This window comes from Antedon bifida, chromosome 5 (assembly GCF_963402885.1).
Source record: "Antedon bifida chromosome 5, ecAntBifi1.1, whole genome shotgun sequence".
Lineage (NCBI taxonomy): Eukaryota > Metazoa > Echinodermata > Crinoidea > Comatulida > Antedonidae > Antedon > Antedon bifida.
In genome coordinates, this window is record NC_136230.1 from 2,728,707 (window position 1) to 2,750,943 (window position 22,237).

The 22,237-nt window shown below is 33.1% G+C and overlaps 1 protein-coding gene across 1 annotated transcript in view; it reads right to left on the reverse strand.

Annotated features, from left to right (window-relative positions):
• Nucleotides 1-940: 940 nt before the first annotated feature.
• The window catches only part of LOC144843846 (uncharacterized), a 36,327-nt gene continuing 15,030 nt past the window's right edge, over nt 941-22,237 (reverse strand). The window contains exons 4-19 of the mRNA XM_078700809.1: nt 12,858-14,459; nt 11,354-11,498; nt 9,768-10,049; nt 9,341-9,591; nt 9,024-9,150; nt 8,654-8,745; nt 8,055-8,234; nt 6,751-6,942; nt 6,046-6,225; nt 5,739-5,843; nt 5,224-5,481; nt 4,766-4,897; nt 4,521-4,605; nt 4,219-4,359; nt 3,991-4,074; nt 941-3,621 (exon numbers count right to left, since the gene is read on the reverse strand). Of these exons, the coding sequence (XP_078556935.1) occupies nt 3,455-3,621; nt 3,991-4,074; nt 4,219-4,359; nt 4,521-4,605; nt 4,766-4,897; nt 5,224-5,481; nt 5,739-5,843; nt 6,046-6,225; nt 6,751-6,942; nt 8,055-8,234; nt 8,654-8,745; nt 9,024-9,150; nt 9,341-9,591; nt 9,768-10,049; nt 11,354-11,498; nt 12,858-14,459 (4,023 nt within the window). The 3' untranslated portion in view covers nt 941-3,454. The remainder of the gene's footprint in view (nt 3,622-3,990; nt 4,075-4,218; nt 4,360-4,520; nt 4,606-4,765; nt 4,898-5,223; nt 5,482-5,738; nt 5,844-6,045; nt 6,226-6,750; nt 6,943-8,054; nt 8,235-8,653; nt 8,746-9,023; nt 9,151-9,340; nt 9,592-9,767; nt 10,050-11,353; nt 11,499-12,857; nt 14,460-22,237) is intronic.

Here is a 22,237-nt window from a genome sequence, read left to right on the forward strand (position 1 = left end):
AATCCCTGTACTATAGTACAGGGAAATTTTCGAAAAATGACCAAATTTCGACCCTTTTATTATTTGACATAACTGGTTACTATGACTCTATAAGATGATGATAACGCAATATATCTGCATAAATGGCAATATTATTGAATAATAATTGAATTTTAAAAAGTAGATATTTTTACTATTTTTGAAATAATCTCTGTACTATAGTACAGGGAAATTTTCGAAAAATGACAACATTTCGACCCTTTTATTATTTGACATAACTGGTTACTATGAATCTATAAGATGATGATAACGCAATATATGTGCATAAATGGTAATATTATTGCATAATAATTGAATTTGATATTTTGGATATTTTTGAAAAAATTGACTATAGGGCTATACAGGGAAATTTTTCGAGAAATGATCAAATTTCGACCCTTTTATTTATTGACATAACTGGTTACTATGACTCTATAAGATGATGATAATGCAATATATGTGCCTAAATGGCAATATTATTGCATAATAATTGAATTTTAAAAAGTCGATATTTTGGCTATTTAAAAAATAATCCTGTACAGGGAAATTTTCGAAAAAAATGTCGACCCTTTTATTTTTTGACATAACTGGTTACTATATCATAAATCGGCATGAGAAGATGCACATAATGGTTATGCGTATGTTACCTGAAAATTATATACATCATTTTAAAAAAATTGGATATTTGGAAATTTTTCGAAAAAGCAGACGCACATAATCTCCGGAGATCAAAGGGTTTATCTGTGGTGGCGACACGTTCAGCAACCGGGCGCCGCAGATGCACTGTTGGTATTTGTCGCATCCAGACATAAGATCAAAGGACTGTTAAAGTTCCAATCTTAGGCGAGCTCAGTGTGTTAGATTGCCTTGGTTGCATTTAAATGATTGAAAACCACTTGAAAGAAAACAAACGGACAAGACAGAAAGTCTGTATATCTTTTAAAAAATAATAAATTCTTACAATAATTGTATAACTGTACATTAGATACATAAATAACATTTCAGCAGCAACATTCACAGTTGTTCAGTACCTTCTGCTGAGTTGAACCCGGCAACAATTACATTATTACAATGTATGTACAACATAAAATAACCACCGTAAAACAGTAAGTATATGAGCAGTTTTTTCCTAAATTCTTTCACTTATATAATAATTATTTCAACAAGTAAATTGATCTATGTTTTTATATTGTTTTAACATTGTGGAAAAACAGATTTCTGATCATGTATAAATAGTTGGATGGAAAAAAATAATTATTTATTCCAAGTAAGTTCGAAACTGCCGAAGTCTTTCAAAGAATTGCCATAGCATGTTATGCTAACAAATTATTACAATTTCAAGTTAGAAATTATGAAAGATCTTTCGTCAAAAATAGTTTATATTATCAAACCTTTTGGAATAAAATAAAAAGATACTTTACATCCTATGGAATATTTTCCATAAACTATTTAGTAAAACATTTAAAAAAAATATATCTTTGCTCTAGTTAAAATGTGGGTAGCTTAAAATCATTTGGTCAAACCATGGATAAAATAAGTACTTATTTTATCCGTGGTCAAACTGATTAAATGATTTAAAATTAATATCTCTATCCCCTTTTTCATAAACTCTATCTTTATTCTTTATTTCGAGTTGCATAGACTAAAACTCACGTGATGAGTTGCACTATGATGACATCATGAAATATATCATTTATAGTAACAGTACTATTGCACTATATGTGTCGTAAGGAAACATCTACTGAACCTAAATTAAACTTTCTATTTCTTTAAAGATGTATTGTCCCCTGAAAAAATAATTATTACATTTTTTTTGTTGAATATGCCATTTTAATGTCACATAATAGTTATCCAATTTGACCAAAAATTAGATCGAAAAAAAATGTATTTACCTAAAAAAAAAATAGATTTTTGGTTGAATTTAACCATTTATTTTGTCATTTTATAAGTGAAAACATTATTTTTTTTCTTTTTTCTTCTACAGAAGTGATTAACTTTATTAAAACTACAAAATAACCTATTCAAAGTCCGATTTAATTAATCTTAATTTTTCATGTTTTTGGGGGACAATACATCTTTAAAATATTTTGTGTCTATATACTTGAACAACCAGATGTTGAATAAGTGGATCTGAACTGCCAAGTGGTCGTTATAACGTTAACGCAAGAGAAAAACTCTTAAGCTGTCTACACTATCAAACTTTATGTGACAAAAAAGAATGTGATTTGCCATATATGGACATGATGACGTCATATCACTACCCTATTTGGGCTCATCAATCTTTTTTGTCAAACTATGTTAAAGCAAGATACAAACTCTTTACGACCCAGTGAAATAAAAAGGTGATTTTTTCCATTTTGAGACTGTAAAAAACGTCGCTAACTGCAGATGCTCTACAAATATACAACAAAATATTCCACAGAATTGAATAGAAAATCTTTGCAATCTCAACGAATTTGATTCTGTTAAAAAATATACAGTACTGTCAGCATTGCCTGCAATGTGATATTTTCACTGTGCTACAGTAGCCTCTCTTAATTCAACCTAGACTATCCAATTACATCGATTTATGACTTCAGATTAAAAAAAACACATTTCAACATCAGTTGGACGACATTCAATTTAGGCAGGCACAATAAGAGTACTATGATACTGTTGAGTTGTATTAGCTATTGCAGCTGTACTCAATCACTAAGTGAAGATAATTGTATCTTTTTTTGTAAGTCTATAAAAATAATCTTTGCATAAGAAAGCATGGAAGCACTGTGCTGTGTTAAAATAGTATTAAATCAACTTCTTAACAAGGGAATATAATTAGATTTAAACATTCATCCTGTATCAAAACACAGATCTAGTTCGTCACAGTTAAAACTAACTGATAAGACAAGGCATAAGCTAATGCCACTAGATTCTGTATTCACAACATTAGTTATTTGAAAACTGGATGGTGACATTGTCGTAGCAAAGACATCATAATTAGAGCTCTGTCTAGATGGTAAAGACATCTGATAGGCCATGATTAGAGTTCTGTCTAGATGGTAACGACATCTGATATCAATAGGCCAGAATTAGAGCTCTGTTTAGATGGTAAAGTAAAGACATCTGATAGGCCATGATTAGAGTTCTGTCTAGATGGTAAAGACATATGATACCAACATGCCAGGCCTAGATGCTCATCTGGTATCCATAGGAATTAGAATTAAAGCTGAACTGTCAAGGCAACTCTGTCTGGACATCTCATGGCAGTGGTGAACTCAAGATATCTGATACAGTAAACCAGTATGCAGGTTTCAAATCAAATATACCTTCCACAAATGCCTCATTACAATGGTTAACAACACCTTTTTTCAGAACCTCTGTCACATACATGGAAACAGCTTCCACCTCCTGTGTATACACTCTAACACACACCTATGAATTGCACACGTTTTCTCTTTTACCATTTTCCTTTAAAGAACCAGTTTAATAATCGTTTTTTAGAAGTGTCCACTTCACAACCGTCATTTGAGGAGATGCCTCTTGGTAGCACCATACGTTTCACATTTGTTTTGATGATCTCGTGTTGGTATTCATAAGGCATGAGTGGAACCTTGCGCTTCAACACTAGAAAGAAACAAAAAAATGAATTAATCAACCACCAAGCTAAAATTCATACGTTAAATCTGTTAAATCGGTCAGATGTTCTGCCCTACTCTGACGTAATTTGCACTAATTTATTTTGAGTACATTGAGAATACTTGCGAAAAAATTGCAAGTAATTCTTGGGTGGGACTCGAACCCACGACCTCCAGATCACAAGCCTGGCGTTCATACCTCTAGACCACAGAAGTTGCGCTGATGGCTATGGGTTGGATTCGAGCCCAAGTAAGCAGCGGTTACCATGCACCACTTTATAATAGTATTCACCAAATCAAAAAATATGCATACACAGAGAAAACTACTGAAGGAAATGAAACGTTTCTGAAATCTTACATGTATCTGATGGTTTGATTGGCTTTTCTGTTAAGGCAGCATTTTTCATGGCAGCCTCGCGTGCACTGGATGACACTATACTGCCTGAAAGTAGAAGAAATTACATTTTACTACAGATCAACTTTTCTTATGAAAATTTCTTACAGTTTATACATACAGATTCTATATAACAGTATTACCATTAAAAAAAAAGAATTATCTTAATAAATCAATTTCAAATCCACCTACCCCTTTCTTCTTCTTCATGTTTCAATACTCGTTCCCGATGAAATGATTTCATCCATTTCTGTTTCTCTTCCGGAGATTTCGTACAGAAAATGTAAGTTTTGCCGCACTCATGATCCAAGATCTTCCATGCATTACGAATGTCTATTTCAGGAGAACGACATAACATTTATAAAATTATACTCAATGTATTTATTACAGTACTATTACTACTTGAAAAATATGCTAGAAGTGGGCTTATCCTAGTACACTAAAATGCTAAGGGTGGGCTTAAATTCGAGTATGGGTATAAATATTAAGTATACCTTTGGTGTCAACGACCTCCTGGAAGCTACAGTAATCAAGGTTAATTCTGTTTTTATAAACAAGTTGACTTCTCCAAAGTATATCCTACGAGAAAATGAAAAACAAGTTAGTTAAAAAAAAAAAAAAAATTATGTCCATAGAATTTGTAAATACTATGTTTAATTAGATATTTGTTTGGCTATACTTTCACTACTTTGCATAAAATACTATATTTTAAATAATACATTAATTCTATATAACTTACTCTTTTACATAAAATTAATTGATGGTCAAAAAGAAAAAGAACACGCCCTGTTCTTCTGAGACCTGAATGTGAAATTTTAAAAACTTCACCGGAATGTAGAGATTGGGTGCTCACTTCAAGTACATCTTTACCCTATGATTTGATACATAAAAATATATTAGTACATAAAAGTGGAATAAACATGTATTTCATTATGTCATTGGTATGGTGAGATTACTGTACAATTATTATCAATACACTCCGAGAATAAATGTGTTGCCTCTTCAAGGTCAAATGTTTGGGTGTAGGTATAATCAGTTCAAAGTAACATTTACTTCTCTTTTCTCAGTTAATATGAGCAAAGTAAGCATTGTGAAATCCCAGAAAGCAAGCGCTTTAACACTGGGTTGACCTGAAATTGCTTAGCAGTAAAATTACTACAGCAACTGCAGTTAGAACTGTTATCAATCATAGCATACCTCCCATCCCTCTATACTTTTCTGCCACTGTGCTATTTTCTCAATGTTTTCAATAAGTCGTTTCTGTTCGTTGATCTCGAATGCCACGTTCCTCATTGTTTCCAAAGCTTGTTTGACGTTATCATAATCAGGATGGTCTGAAGGGGTGTATTTAAGTAGTTCCGCCAGCTGCAGAGGGTACTTGCAAATTCGCTGAACAGGAGTAAGCAGGAACCCATCTATACGAATCTCAATCATAGCCTGTAATAATCGGCAAGCCTAAAAAAAATTTGTTAAAAGTTATTTTGTATAATAATAGAATTGTACTATTTATTGTAATAAGGTTGGTGTAATACACAATCCTTGTCTACACTATCAACCTTTATGTGACAAAAAAATGTGATGTCCCCATATATGTACAGTCATATCACTACAATATTTGGGCATATCACTACAATATTTGGGTACATCCCACTTTTTTTGTCAAACTAGTTTAGTCTGTGTAGACAGAGCGCTTAAAAGCAGTATAATCATACTTCAAAAAAGTGTTTATATCGTTGTCGTCTAAGCAGCTGCCGTAGTTCTGTGATGGCTCGACTGTGGTTGCTGCAGTAGCCTGCGTATATACTGAAACCATCCTTCTACGAAACAAGAAAGAAAAGACGAAACCATTACAACAACGAATTATCATGTAACATTTAAAAGTAATATATTTGGAGGACACTAGCAATTTTTCATTTTCACGCTGCTATTGAGTCTAAAAGCCATTCTGCACATGCTTGTATATTCCAGAGCGTACATACAAACAAAGCTGAAAGGTAGCTATTAGCCTACTACACCTACATATCTTAAGAAGCAACTGCCTATTTCACTCTTGTGAGGTTCATCCTGGTTGATCCTCTTGGTAAGTTTCCGTAGAAATCTACATTGAAAAACATAAATATCTTCTATATTCCCAAATATTGTTTGAATAATTTCTTCTGAAAACATCTCCGGCCGTTTCCTTGCTTGTTTAACATAACCCTAGAAAAAATGAATAAAAACGAATTCCTATTACAACCAGACATTTTTAATAAAACATTGTATGATCAATATCCTTCTTTCAATCTTATTTGAATTCTGTAGAACAGTGTTGGTTTCCTAAAAGATCCTATAGGATATTTAGTATCCTAAATGGTGTTCTATAAGAATCCTATAGGATGAAATTAGTATCCTATAGGATGAAATTGGTATCCTATACAATACAATTTATTAGTGTCCTACAAGAACTGTATATACGGTAATTAAATTGGTATCCTATAGAATAAAATTGGTATCCTATAGGAGGAAATCAGTCTCTTACAAGAATCCTATAGGATGAAATTTGTATCATACAGAATGAAATTGGTATCCTATAGAATGAATTCAGTCTCTTACAAGTAACCTATAGAAATATGTATGATGTTCAATCTTATAGGGTGAAATGAATGTCCTACAAGATTTATAGAGATGAAATTATTGTCATACATCTTTCACGCAACTCTTTGCTTTTAAGCAGTAAAACCTCACCTCACATAAATCTTTCAAATGTTTATTGTAATCTTTTTCTGTGTTTAAAATCTCCATGACAACATTTGTTCTGACTTGACGTTTACTGAGGAAGCTTATACTGGTTGGTCTAGCTGTGTCGTCAGCGTTGAACTGGCCTGAACTTAACTTTTCAAAATGCTCCTCCGCAGTTTCACTTTGGTTTACACGAATCTAAAAAATACAATTAATATTTTCAGAATGTTATAAATTTATTATATGACACTAAAAAGTTTATTGTAAATGGTATTACTGTATAAGAAATAGGCAACCATGAGAATGGTAAGTTAGGTTGATATACAGTAATACTTGTGGGTACACAATAGACACACCACAGCCATGCATTATCTCATTCATCATCATTACTTAAAGTACTAACAATTTGTATACTCAGTGAACAATATTGTGAAAAATAAAATAATAAAAAAATGTGCAATATTAAAGACCCCTTCCCTGCAATTTTGGACGTTTTTTGGAAAATAATACATATATATCACTTTAAAAACATTAAACCATGTCATTCCTTGTCTTAAATGTACGTTTTATGGTAAATTATGATAAAAAGTGAGAAACAATGCACTACCTAAGTAGCTCGCGGCGATCGACCTCTCGTGGACGGTCTTAGGCCTAGCCTAGCTAGGCTTAGTTTTGTAGGCCTAGCTGGTAAACATCGGTAACGTACGAACATCGTACGCTAGCTATATACCTAGCCTGACGTTGTATAGTTGCTGCATTAATTGTCTTTCTATTTTTGCCAGACTCCGTTGATACAAGTTGGGGAAAACCCGGTATTTTCACTGAAAAGTTAGGAGTCTTCCATTTGTTTTTGCCTCACGATCGATCGAAAAGTGGGCGAATTACAGGTGAAAAACAAAAATATCAATCCGCGCGCAATGCATTTTGGGATTTATAGCGGGCCGCTATAATTATTAGAATCAACTTATTTTTCACCTTTTTAACCGTTTAAAGACGAAAAAAATTATCGCAATAGGACCATATAGTATTATTTTTACATTAAATATAGTTTGTGATGTTAAATTAGATCTAAAAAACGTAGGGAAGGGGGCTTTAACATCCAGAAAGGATCTGTGAAAAGTTTGACAAGTTCTATACTCCTTTTTCTGATCCTTGAAACACTTCTTATTTAATGTCACCATTTTAAGTTATTGTAATTAATGTATGCTGTTTTTATTTCATGAACTGTTTCTAAATAAATGTTGTTGATACATATTTCAGTCAATCATGCGGTTTAAGAGCCATGAAGCTCTCAAGATATAAACACTGACCCTGACAAATGACGCTGGAAACCAACCCTCCTGGTCATCCACTTCTCCCCACCACCACTCCTTATCTTGCAAGTCCGTCACTCCTATCACATCACCAGCTTTGAAAGCTAGTTCATCCTCGTCCATAGTAACATGATCCCATAATGCTTCACCGTAAACCAACACGCCCTCTTCGGTCATCTGAAATACCAAATTAATAAGAATAGTGTTCAAGTAAATTCATTATTTGCTAGTGTAGTATTGTATCAAGATTGTACTGTATATGCAAATACTTGTTTAAAAGAAAGCACTCAGAAACTGAGTGAAGTACTTGGTAAAATATTGCCACAGAGGGCGCATGTTGATATTTCGGCCCATGTTAAAAGAATACACATTTTCTTTTTTTTATTTGTGAAGTTATTAATGAACCGATTTTCTTGAATTTCAATTGGCATGTTCTGTAAGTATATACCTATTTACTCCGAAAAATGAATGGTAACTTGAAAATTGTGGGCACTATCGTGCTAACAAACAAACTTGGCAAAATAGAATTTTGCAAAGAAGAAGTAATAAGTGAAGGTAAAATCATTTTGCACATCATTACTTAAATTTTCACTCACATTGTTTGTGGTCGTTATGCACATGTCCTCAGCTAAAGTATCCGTGCTTAAGGAATGATGCATGAACCCATGATGTCGATGATCAACTGTGCCTAAGGATTGGAGCAAACATTTTAACCATATTGAACAATTTTATTTTAATACTGATAAGTGTTGCAAATGGGATACTACCTTATGGCTAGAACAATGGGCTAATGTATTTTTAAAATCATCCCCCACCCACCAAAACTGAAAATGACAATGCAAAAGTTAAGCACTTCATTTTACCATTTTCAGGCCTTGGGAACTATTTCAAAATCCTGGATCCGCCACTGAAGATTGTCTGCCTACAGAAAGGAGAGGTCACAATAAAGACTGTGGGGTCACTTACCATTTGACAGTAGTTGGTTTGAGGCATTGTACAGGTGTTTTTTGTCCAGGTCTCCAGGTGTGCTCTGTGACCTCTTGATCACTGGACGTGGACTATCGACCTTGTGTAGCACAATAGGAATTGAACCCTATCATAAAATAAAAACAAATTAACATGAAGACTCATCATCTGTGTTGGTGTATATCAAATAAATATATTTATATATGACTAGTACACAATGCTGAGTATATTCAAGTACTTTTTTATTTTATTACTTTTGTTTTCTTTTTATGTGACAATAAAATGCATAAGTGACATAAAATACTATCAAGATCTACCTTTCTGGTTCTTGGTGGGGTTGATTCTCCATTCAAGGCAAAGTCAAAGTTCATAGGTCCAAGGTCAGAAACTGGTCTTGAGTCCAATCCTCTATTTCGATTCGTCCTCATCTTGACGACCTCCTTGTTCTCGGCCTCTTCAGAATCGCCATTTGTCAGCATACTACTCTCAGAATCTCTACGAGGTAATGTTCTGGATGACTCCTCCCTTTGTGTGAGTCTTTCTGCATTTAATAAAATTTCATTTGCAGCTGCAGGAAAACAAAGTAAAAGTTAAAGATATGTGGTTTTGCCTAGAAAAAAAAGTCTATCACGCAAAACTGTAGTTTAAAGAAAAAACCAAAAGCCTATTGACAAGGCAATCAATACTGTGTATCTCTACATTTAAATATAATTTAAAAATTAAAAACTGGAGAAAAAATCCAACCTTTTTCAATAATTTCACGCTCTGCCGCTTCTTTCATTGCCGCACGTTCTGCTGCTTTCAAAGCGGCCTTGATTGTGTTCTTCCCACCTAAATCAGACTTGGAACGTCTTGGTGCCCTCCTTGGCTTCGGTGGTCGATCCTTCAGTGATGGTTTCTCGTCATCCATGTTTCTACTGCTCTCACGAGATGAACTTGAAGGACTGTCACAGCGATACAGATCAAATATCGGAGTAGACTTTGGTCGTGGAAAGTTCCTTCCTTTTGGTCTTCGTAGAACTAAACCTGAAGAAAAATATTTAGTTTTTAAGGCAATGCTGTGCTCTTCTTTCTACCTAAATGCCAGAACACAAAGTATAGGAACCAACAGAATTCTAGCAACTCAAATGATCTTTAGTGCTTAAGGCAGAACTTCACCCAATAGGGACTAGACGGATATTAAAATGAAAATGAAATAAAAGACTGTTTGTATAAAACATTTCCTGTAAATTAAAAGGCACGACACGATTGTGATTTTCCTTAAATTATACAGAGAAAACCACTATAAAACTCAGCAATTGTACTACAATAAATGGTTGCACCAATTATTAGATTCAAACACCTCTACCTTTTATGTTAAAATCTGGATATTTAAAAACACGTACATTTATCAGTTTGCAATTCCTTAAACATAATGACACAGTAAAGACTAACACACATTTAAACTTTACTACAAAAACATATTATAAAAATTAATTATTCAGTAATATTCCATTCAGTAATTTAGAATTTTTAAAATTCCTGTGAGTCAACAAAAAAAAAACACTAATTTATTTTAATATCAACGTTCCAAACTTGACAAACAATTCTAAATATGCACACTTAACTTAATAAACACACTACACTATCATTTTTATGAAGTTTAGATATTTTAGAAATAAATAATTAAATGTTTTACAGAAATAAAAACACTTACTACCTTATTTTTTGTGTTGTCATCAAGGAAAAAAGTGGTTTATTAATCCATATACTTTGTAAATGAGTTGTAGTGTAGAAATACAGTAGTAATAGGGGTATGAGTCAATGGGGGAAGTGTCTGGCGTGTGACTCAATCCTGTTGAACTTCAATCATTACAAGGTTGAGGGCAGGCTTTAATTTGTAGCAATTATATCCTGTTATTTAAAATGGGGAATCCCTCTATTTTGAAACAAACTTTTATGTTTATATCTGAAAGTACTCCATCTGATACCTGAGCTTAAACATCCCCACCTGCTTACAATATTCCGCACAAATAACACACTTTATACCTGATCTAATAATAACATGGTTCAATAATTCACTAAAGCCGTGTTCGTACTGGACTTGAAAAATGGTACATTAACCATGGCAACTTTACCCAAAGCCATAGTACTTTGTTCATTCAGTTAGTTTTAGCATGGTTTTACCGAGATTCAACAGCGCCATTGGACCTTTAAGTTGGTTAATATAACCCAGAGTGAATTGTAGCCAGCATTCATATTTTTAGACAATTTATTTAGTGATTCAGTTAATTTGACCAAATAAAGTACAGTGTGATTGAGGCTTAAGTCATGATCAAGGTATACCGTACCTGTTGAGACATTAAGGTGGTCAAATGGTGTGATGTTAGAGGCATCTGTGCCATTGCTAAGATCACATGATAGAGGTTGCGATAACGATTGTGACAAATTGCCAGAAGATTCAAAACTTGTCAAACTTGAGCTGTCTGAAGAACCCTGAAAAACATGACATTTCTAATTAGAACATAATTCTTGTCAGTCATATAGTAAATGTAATATCCTACTGTTGTGAGTATTGTTTCCTTATGAAGATTGACTGATAAGATTACAAGTTAAAAATAACCTACAAAATCAAAGGAAATCTTTGTATCTTATCAAACAATGTCTAGTACCCCCTCTATAATTCATAATAGTATAAGGCGAGTTTACACTAGCAAACTTTAGTTTACAAACTTGAACAAACTCCAAATTTGTCAAAACAAGTTTTCCAAGGATTGCTAGTAAAGACCAATTGACAAACTTCAGAAAACAAGTTTGTAGAAGTCAACACACTAGAAAACAAGTTTGTAGACGTCTACACACTCTAGAAAACAAGTTTGTAGAAGTCAACACACTAGAAAACAAGTTTGTAGACGTCTACACACTCTAGAAAACAAGTTTGTAGAAGTCAACACACTAGAAAACAAGTTTGTAGACGTCTACACACTAGAAAACAAGTTTGCAGAAGTCTACACACTAGAAAAAATTAATTTGATAACATTTGCTAGTGTAGACTGGCATTTCAAAACATGGCCACAAACTCTCCAAATACTTTGGATTGGTCAAATATTTCTGGTTTCCCACAAATTCTAGTATTTTTAGTTGGTGAAAAACAATTTTTTGAAAAATCAATAAAACAATGAATAACATTTACCACACATTTTCCAACAGATTGGAACAAGAACTTTAAAGTATCATCATTTCCAAACACAATTCATATACTCTAGTAGCTTAATCAAGTTAATCTATATTCTACATGAACAGTAGAGCATGCCAACATTTTAATAATTAAATTTGTAAAATTGCTGTATAAAAATATGAAAATAACTTACCAAAACTAAACTATTAATATTCCGGTTTTTAAGGTAAAAACATTAAATACAAGCAATGCATTTTGCAAGATGAATCTTCCATTCAATTTTTATAATTTATTCGTAATAATATTACCCATGAATAATTAAAATTCAAGTTGAAAATAAAATGTTTAAGTTCACTGAAGCGTGACAGCAGGAAGATGATTTGCCAAAGTTAATTTTGAGGAAGTGTACGCAATCTGTCGTTAATGCTTCACGCTTCCAAGACGCAGCGACAAACACTACGAATCAACAGAGTGTGACGAATGTATGCACATGCTCAGAAATCAATGTTTATGTGTGATTCCTGTACTTACATGTCTAGTTCTTCTAAGTCTGGTTTTCAAAATACATTTCAAATCTTAATAGATTCCACTTTTTAAAAATTTCAAGAGAGTTGACTTAAAAGGGGAAGAAAAAAAACCAAAAAACTAAGAAATTTAAAAACAAAAGTGATTCTCACCTCAAGGTTAGTCTTTGAAAGAGCTAACTGGTCTTCAATCAACTTCTCTGATATGACATCATTATTTGAAGAACTAGATCGTAAAGGAAGATCTCCCAAAACCCCTGAAACCCTTGTCAATGGTTTATGCCCATCCGTACAATCATATGTTTGTGTCCTATCACGTTGCTTAACAACTAATGAGTCGCTGTTCATTTTCGTAACAGGTTTATGAGAGATGCCTTGTCCAAATCTTTGCAAAGACATTGATTTTGTAATAAACCTTTCACGATTCAGATCTTCTGCATAACTATTGGTTGCAGACATGCCATGTCCAAATCGTTGCAAAGAGCTAGATTTACTTATAAATATCTCATTCTCGGGAGATTTCAATCCTGAATGTCTATGTGTTCTAATCAAATCCGGGGAACTAATTCCCAAATTTGAATGGTCCAGCAACAATGATCTGATTTGTTTTCTTTTTTCTTTTGATCTACTGAGGTGTCTACGTTCAACATCAGATTGTTCTAGAGAATCAGAACGTGTTCTGCTTGCGACTACTCTAGTTAGAGTGGAATAAGAATCATTGGCCGGTTTTAAACACTTATGTTTTAGACCAGGACTTCCTAGAGGAGTACTAACTGGAGTGATGCGTGTGCTTGCTGGTGCACTTCTTAGTCCTATTTTAGATTCTTTTAAAGAGCTCCACTTTTTAGTTGGTTTTGGGATATGATTACTGCCATAACTGATATTAGAATTTAAAGATTTTCTGTCCTCTCTCCTATTACGTTCATTCTGTGGAGAGCTGCTTCGTGAATGAGTTATCAACATCTTCTGATTCATCTCTGTAATTTGACTGATAAGGTGGAAATCATTTTCAATATCAAGAGGTCGAAGGTCAGGCTCGTCAGCAATGTCAAGTCGTCCTTCGTCTATGGCACGAGTAAGACTGTTTGATCTTCGCCGATGAAGTGGTTTCAGATGCTCATCAATAGCCTTATCATCTTGACATGGTGTGCTACTTCTTGGACCATCAAATACTTCAGAGCTTCGTGTACTGAATGAACTAAGTGTACCAGAAGTGCGTCTGCTATCGTGGGAAGCATCTCCAGTTACAACAATACCAGGCACATGGTTTATTGTCCGCACAGAAGGTACAGTTTCACATCTTTTTCTTCTTACATTTTGTTTAAAACTAGGCCACACAAGTTCAGTTGGACTTCCTGGAGAGTGATCCTTTCCATCGCTAACAATGTGTGCCATTCTTTTTGAGTTATCAACCTGGTCAAGGTGCGTTTCCAACAAGCCATCCTGGTAAGCCACCCGTCCTCTAGCATTTTTTATCATTCCCATTTGTCTTTCTCTTTCGGTTGCACTATCCGTCATTCCATTCCAACTACGTGGCCGAGGTAGACTTCTTGATCCTCGTCGTCTGACTGTATTTGGCTCCAGATTTGATGTGTCCTCCTTTTCACGCTCAGCTTTGACTCTCTCCAAGTGGTGTTGAAGTTCTTCTGGTTCTAGACGCCAATCAGCTTTGTTTGTTTCTTGAAGACTGTCATCTCTAGAGTCATTAATGCTGGATTTACTGCTACCTCTTTCATTCTGTTGATCCACATGCGTCTACAAAGAAAAGGTAAAATTATATTATTTTATAATTTAGCATAAAAAACATAAATATTCAACAATAGTAATACTATCAATTGGTTTATTCAATTAAAAAATCTTTGTCTTAATAAAAACTGTTTTCATTTGAAAAGAAAATTGATTTTTTAAATCTCAAAATACTCCAGAAGTGGCAAATATCTTCCAAACAAAGTCTTTCTTATACATTATACAAAAACAATGTACTGACATGAGAAAACAATTCTTCAATAAAGAAGATCTCAACAAGCTGACTGGTGAATAAGTCACAATTATAGTGAGAAACCTCCAGAAGTGGCAAATGTCTTCCAAACAAAGTCTTTCTTATACATTATACAAAAAAAAATGTACCGAAATGTGAACCCAATTCTTCAGCAATCAAGTGGCGTCAAACTGGAACAGAATTTCAGAAGAAATTGTGTGCAAGGAAACGTTCTTCCAAGAAAAGTTAATGGATCTACCTCGTGCTAATCTACCAATGAATTAACTGGAGCTTAATTGTTCACATCCAATATTTAGATTTGCAGACAATTTCAATTTGTGACATCATTGTCATTTCTAATTGTTGGGTGTTCTTTAAAATAATAGTTTAGGAAGTGCAGGATTAGGTAATTGAACCGATTCACTGTATTTTAGTAACCAAATACTTCCTTTTAAACTAACAAGTAAAACATTGATTGTTAATTCGTTTTCCTTACTTTTATTGTCACTACCAGACACAGAACTTTCAAGAAGCTAAAAACATGAGTTACAAGAACATAAACAAGGGTTAAAGATTGAAGATTTTAAAAAGACCAATGTGCGTAATATTGTATAAAGAAATCATATCAACTATTATAGTAATGTGGAAATGTGATTTAAAAGTATGAATAAAATAATAAATATTTAAATTTTAGAAAAGTAAAAAAAACAAACATTTAAATAGAACAAATTTGATAAAACCAGATGTAATAAAAGAAATAAAAGCAAAAATACCAGGATTCTTTGTTATGAAACTAAAACAGAAACTAAGTTTATGTATTAGAGTGACAGGTGCTAGTGTGTTAAAGTTTATAATGATATACATTCCTGTCTACTCATAAACAAACCCTCCATGCAGACTTAAAAACAATGTAAATTCTGAACTTGGAAAACTTTACAAACACTTTCACATTGCTTACCACACCAGGGCATCAACAACTGAGTTAAGATATGCATACTGGTGTTTGGAGTTTTTCTAGTAAAAATGTGAAAAATCACATTACAATGATCAGAATTATAATATGCTGTTTTGCTATGAGGTGCCACAATGAATATATATTTTGTTTGTATAATTATATCAAATGGCATTGTTTAAAGATATATAAAATTGGCACCTCATACTTTGCATGCTGTGTTTGTGGAAAGTAAAACCAGTGTGACAGTAGGGTTTTAACTGGAATCACACATAACTACAAATATTTCTCAGATTAAGTGTTATACGATAGTACGTATGACACAATACAAAACCAAAACTATTATTAAACTAAACATGAAAGTGTTATCGGTATAAATCCAATATGACCAATAGGCCTATATGGAACAGTAATATATTTGTATATTATAACATTGATAGACTTTGTAGAATGCTATAAGCAATTTTGGTAATGTCCATTATATTATAATTAAAATTAAGTGAATGAGAGCCGAGCGGTTAAGACAGAGGAACCGTACGTAGCCATAACATTGGTAAGGGTTTAAGGTTCACTCGCTCCATGGTTCTGGTGGTAGAACAAGTCTTCTCGGATAAGGACTATAAACCGTAGGTCCAGTGTAGACATCTAGCTCATGTGCACTTTAAAGAACCTAGTACACTCTTTCGAGATGAGTAGTGGGTTACCCCTGATATACTAGTACACACACAGGCACTGATCATAACTGGCCCCTCTGGGAGATCAGTCTCTGACTGAAGAGGTTGCCCAATATAATTTTTAAAAATATAAATGAATAAATAAATAACAAAGTTAAACCAACTCACAGTCACAACAATCACTGGATTCTGAACAAACATAATTGTATTACTAAATCTTGTTTTCGAACTTCTTTAACTTAACATATTCACACTGACTATTTATTCTAATAGCATGTACTGTACGTTCACACTGGAAAAGCTAATACCATGTTTAACCAAAGTCAATATTCCACTAGATAAGCATGTGTTCACACTGGATCACGTAACAAGTTGAAACTGTATCTGATATAAATCCTGAAAAGACTTCTATAAAAGTTTCCACGTCCGCACATAAGGTTACTACTGTCTCACTTGTTAGTTAGTCGAATGAGAACTGCGATAAATATTTATTTTTTATGTTCCAAAAGTATCAAAGTCCAATAATGTAGGCAGGTTAGTATCGTTATACTTCTTAAAGCAACCAAACATATAATCGACACCAACGGTTTCACTGACGTAGTAAACATGAGAAGTACAGTACAGACTTAAGACTAGTCTATTGAACACTATAGACTAGCATTATGAATTACTGTACCAGTCATTGTTTGGATATTATTGATATTACTTAGTTCATATCCTGGCCTTGTTTGTTTTGAGCCTTGAACCCATATATTTAAACCCATGTGGGATGTATTGTAGGTGTTGATTGCTTCTAGTCTTTCAATTCTCAAGGTGAATGTTAGAAATACTATTATTAATTTAATTTTTCTTGTGTAAAAACCAAATACTATAAAAAAAAGTTACGGTGGTTTCCCACAACCCTGATCCAAGGATTGGTTATAACACTGTTGCGATTTAAATTTTAAACCATCCGAAAATTGCGTAGATTTTTTCCCAGACAGAATAAGAGAGACAGAGACCGAACCAACACTTTTTATCAGAGATTTGGACCTCAACACACTTGGCTACCAACATCAAGGCCGTAGCGAGAGGTTAAAAACAGACAAGGCAAAGATGTTCTAAGTATAATTATTTTTATAAAATATGACGATCTGTGCTGGAGAATTGGGGTGGGTGGTGAAAATTGAAAATTCAGACGAAACGAGTGCCTCGTCTGACTCATGCTGGCTACAGTCCTGTTCATTATAAAGTACTCAGGTACTGATTTTATGACACTTTCTCATTAAATTTCAGGAGATAAAAATATATTTCTGAATAAAATAAGTTTTCCTGCAATACGTAGGCTGACCTAGACCTACGTCAGACAATGGATGTGGTATTGCCGTTGTCGAATATTCACAAACTTTACATTCCTAATAAATGCACCGTAATCTATTCAAAGTAAGAAGATCAAATGCACAGAAATTAACACTAAAGAGAATTTTTCAGTAATCCTGGAAAATTTATATCAAACAAAGCAAAAGAGACACCCACAAAATAAATAGTTATTAGCAAATTCTAACGAGGATAAAAAAAGAAAATGGCCTGCACTGCTGCGCATAGAGACCCCAAATGAAATGTATTATAAATACAAGTCTAAAGCATATCACTACCATATTTGGGTACATCACACTTTTTTTGTCAAAATAGTTTGATAGTGTAGACATAGCTTAAAGTAAATTTTTGAAGTAACTTTAAACTTAAAATAGTGCTCAGTTAATAAATAAAATTTCATAATACAACTTTGTTTACAAAAAATGTGTATGACATGGAATGTTTATAACTTTGTTTCTATAGAAACCATGAGTTACAGCCAGTTAGTCTAGTCCGCAGACAACCAGTAGTTAAAGGACAAGTTCAGAATCATCAACAATACAGGATACACACGGCTTCCTGCTTAAAACATGAGTACTTTTACACAAACACAGTAGAAAAGCTAAAACCTGGCGAAGACATAAAGTCTATCTGTATGAAACGAAACACCCGCTTTAACAGTCTCATGTTTCTATTTAATTAACAGACTCACTGAAGCAAATAATATATTTCTTTTACTATAGATCACAATCTAAACAGTTTGTAATGAACTTGGACCTATCAATTTCTACTATTTGTCCATCTTTCTTCTAGCTGGTGTCGGTGACAATTAAAATTATTGTCACCTGGATACAATAAAGGAATTATTGTTGTCACAACAGTCGATCGTTGTCATTGTCATCATGATTATTAGTATTAATCTGTTTTTATTGTACTATACTGTCAACACTAATATTGTTGTAATAATCAATGTTTAGTAATTTTAGTTTTTATCATTTTATCAAATCATCTGTAATTACCATTGTATACTCTATATCACAATGTTATATACTGTATCTACAACCTATTATTACACCAACGAATTATGAATGAAGTGGTTCCCACCAGTACGATGGATTGAAAGAGGAAGGATGAGTAGAGAAAATTGGAACAAAAACAAGGGTAGAAAAAAGTGTGACGAAAAAGGAAGTGGGGGTGGATATTACAAGAACCTTGATCTTAGATATTATGGAGTACACCTGATGACAATGTCGAAAACTTCGTTATGTATGTCAACATGAATGTCATGTCATCTTGTATGTCAACATGAATGTCATGTCATGTCATCTTGAATGTCAACATGAATGTCATGTCATGTCATCTTGTATGTCAACATGAATGTCATGTCATGTCATCTTGAATGTCAACATGAATGTCAATATGAATGTCATGTCATCTTGTATGTCAACATGAATGTTATGTCATGTCATCTTGTATGTCAACATGAATGTCATGTCATGTCATCTTGAATGTCAACATGAATGTCAATATGAATGTCATGTCATCTTGTATGTCAACATGAATGTCATGTCATGTCATCTTGTATGTCAACATGAATGTCATGTCATGTCATCTTGAATGTCAACATGAATGTCAATATGAATGTCATGTCATCTTGTATGTCAACATGAATGTTATGTCATGTCATCTTGTATGTCAACATGAATGTCATGTCATGTCATCTTGAATGTCAACATGAATGTCAATATGAATGTCATGTCATCTTGTATGTCAACATGAATGTTATGTCATGTCATCTTGTATGTCAACATGAATGTCATGTCATGTCATCTTGAATGTCAACATGAATGTCAATATGAATGTCATGTCATCTTGTATGTCAACATGAATGTTATGTCATGTCATCTTGTATGTCAACATGAGTGTCATGTCATGTCATCTTGTATGTCAACATGAGTGTCATGTGATCTTGTAATGCATGTCATGTCATTGACATGTCATCTTGTAATGTATGTCACCATTTATTTTGTCATGTCATGTCATCTTGTATGTCACCATCTATCTTGTCATGTCATGTCATCTTGTATGTCACCATGTATCATGTCATGTCATCTTGTATGTCACCATCTATCTTTTCATGTCATGTCATCTTGTATGTCACCATCTATCTTGTCATGTCATGTCACCATCTACTGTATCTTGTAATGGTTGAACGAGCTAGAGTACCATTGTCTTCCTGACAATAGTACTGTCCCTTATAAAAAGTACATCAAATATAACTACACAAGACTTACCTTTTTGATAAAAATGTTCAATATCTTAAATTGACAATTCAATGATATATTTCATACATACACACATCTTAATAGAATCCAACACATTCCCATTAATGACACAATGTTATAAGCGTTTTCACACTTTGCTATGCATGGTGTGAAATTACCAAATGCTGTGTCTCTACTATAATTTATACAATATTGGTATTATCCAACACACACTGTGAAGCACTGTTGTAATAAATACATCACTGCACATACCAATCAACAGATGCCTATTGTCCATTGAAAATAATGTTTTACTCACTCTTGTGGTTGTCATATATAGATATCCCTTGGGGTTAAAAAGCCATGGTCTGTCTTCTGAAAGTCTAGAAAATTATTGCGTGGTGTATAGAACACTGGAGACACTAATATTTATGATATCGGAGTTTTCTAGATTTAGAAAACTCTGATATATCTGAGATCTGAGTTTTTATAGACACCCTAACCAGCTGCCGTTATAAAGGGTTATTTATACAGACGATACAGGCGGGAAGTAACGGTAAGCAGAAAATACTGCATGCTGGGCCCCCATAGGACATGCATCTACCCTGAGCGGGTTTCCGCTCAACTGCCCGTGCGCTCCACATTTTGTGAAAATGGTCATAAGAAATAGTTAACATGGAATCTGTATTTTTATTTCTGCTTACTGTTACCGCTCATCTGGTGTAAATTCGCCTTTGTAGAAATAGATTTTTCTTGTTTATTCGTAAAATTTTAATCAGATGAATAATATTAGCATACAGTGTTTAGAATCAAAATATAACAATAACTAAATGTCAAGGATATGTTTTATACTTTCACAATCAAAAGACAGTTTTTTATAAGCGTACCAACAAGCACAGAGTCATTGTGTAGTTCATTATCTTTCAATTTCGGTATCAATGAACATAATCCTACTATTTTAACAAACAAATCTGTTGCAAACTAGGTTAAGAATTGCCAGATTTTTTTCTGATTTATAGACAATAATTATATATAACGAAGGTCACAATTAGAAATGACAATTATTGTTGATTGACAAATTTTGTAAAAAAAAGTATATAAAAATGTAATATACTAGTGCAACAAAACTCACAATAATAGTAAAAGTTTATGAGATTTAGATGACATATTTTGTAAAAGAGTTGGTGCAGTGGTTATATTTTAGGATATATAAAGCTCTGTCTATACTATCAAACTAGACAAAAAAAGTTCCCAAATATGGTAGTGATATGCCCAAAACTGGTAGTGATATGACATCATCATGTCCATATATGGGCACATCACATAACGTTTGATAGTGTAGACAGAGCTTTACACCACAAATTAGAGGGTGGTGATAAGCATTAAGATTGCCATTGTTCTCAAATTTACTACTTTGACTATTTAGTATTAAGGCTGTAAGTAGATCCTAAAGCAAAATCATTAAATAGATCCAATTATTAAATTCAATCCAAATTGCTCTATTATACCATATCAATTATTTTAATGAGATTTTGATTTCAATATCATTTTACAACAAAGGTTTAAGGTGAATCATTATTACATTGCCTTATGGACTGATTTTAAGCAAATCAACAAAGAGAAAAGATGGGAAGATTTAAAAAAATATTAAACTGACATGTTTCTTTAGCTAATATTTTGTTCCTTTACCGTACCTTATTTTAAATAGAAAATTTGAGAATGAAAATATATCGTTGTACATATAAACACACCATAAAACCAAAACTATATTCATAAAACAACATTTGCCTAAGAACATAATATAAAAATAACATGATATAAAAATTTAAAGCGTATTAAAATAAAAAGAAATTTGAATTAGTATTCAAGACCTACCTTTTTCTTCCTGTGACTGTGAACAATAAATACAGAACAAATGTTGCTACTTTTAATATATAACGTCTGAACATACATCTCCCAAAAAAAGACAGGGAAAAAAAAACTGAGATCAGGAAGTTATTGAACGATTTGTACAAGACATACCGGTACTTTCACCTAACAGGTGAGAATAAAACACTTTACAGAGGCTTGTAGAACCATCAGATATTCTTTAAACTAGTATTAAGCAGCATAAACAGTTGAAAATTTCACTTGACAATTAAGATAAGAGAACAATAGACAAGGTGTATTCCAGCAGACCTATCACTGATCAGGAAGATGTTAAACAATGCTCAGAGATAATAGTTTGTAAAAACACAGTTCTTAAAAAAACAGTATTTTACAATGGAAACATTTGAAAAAACAAAGCTAGTTCAGAAATGGTATTACTCCAAGAACAGTGAAAATACAAT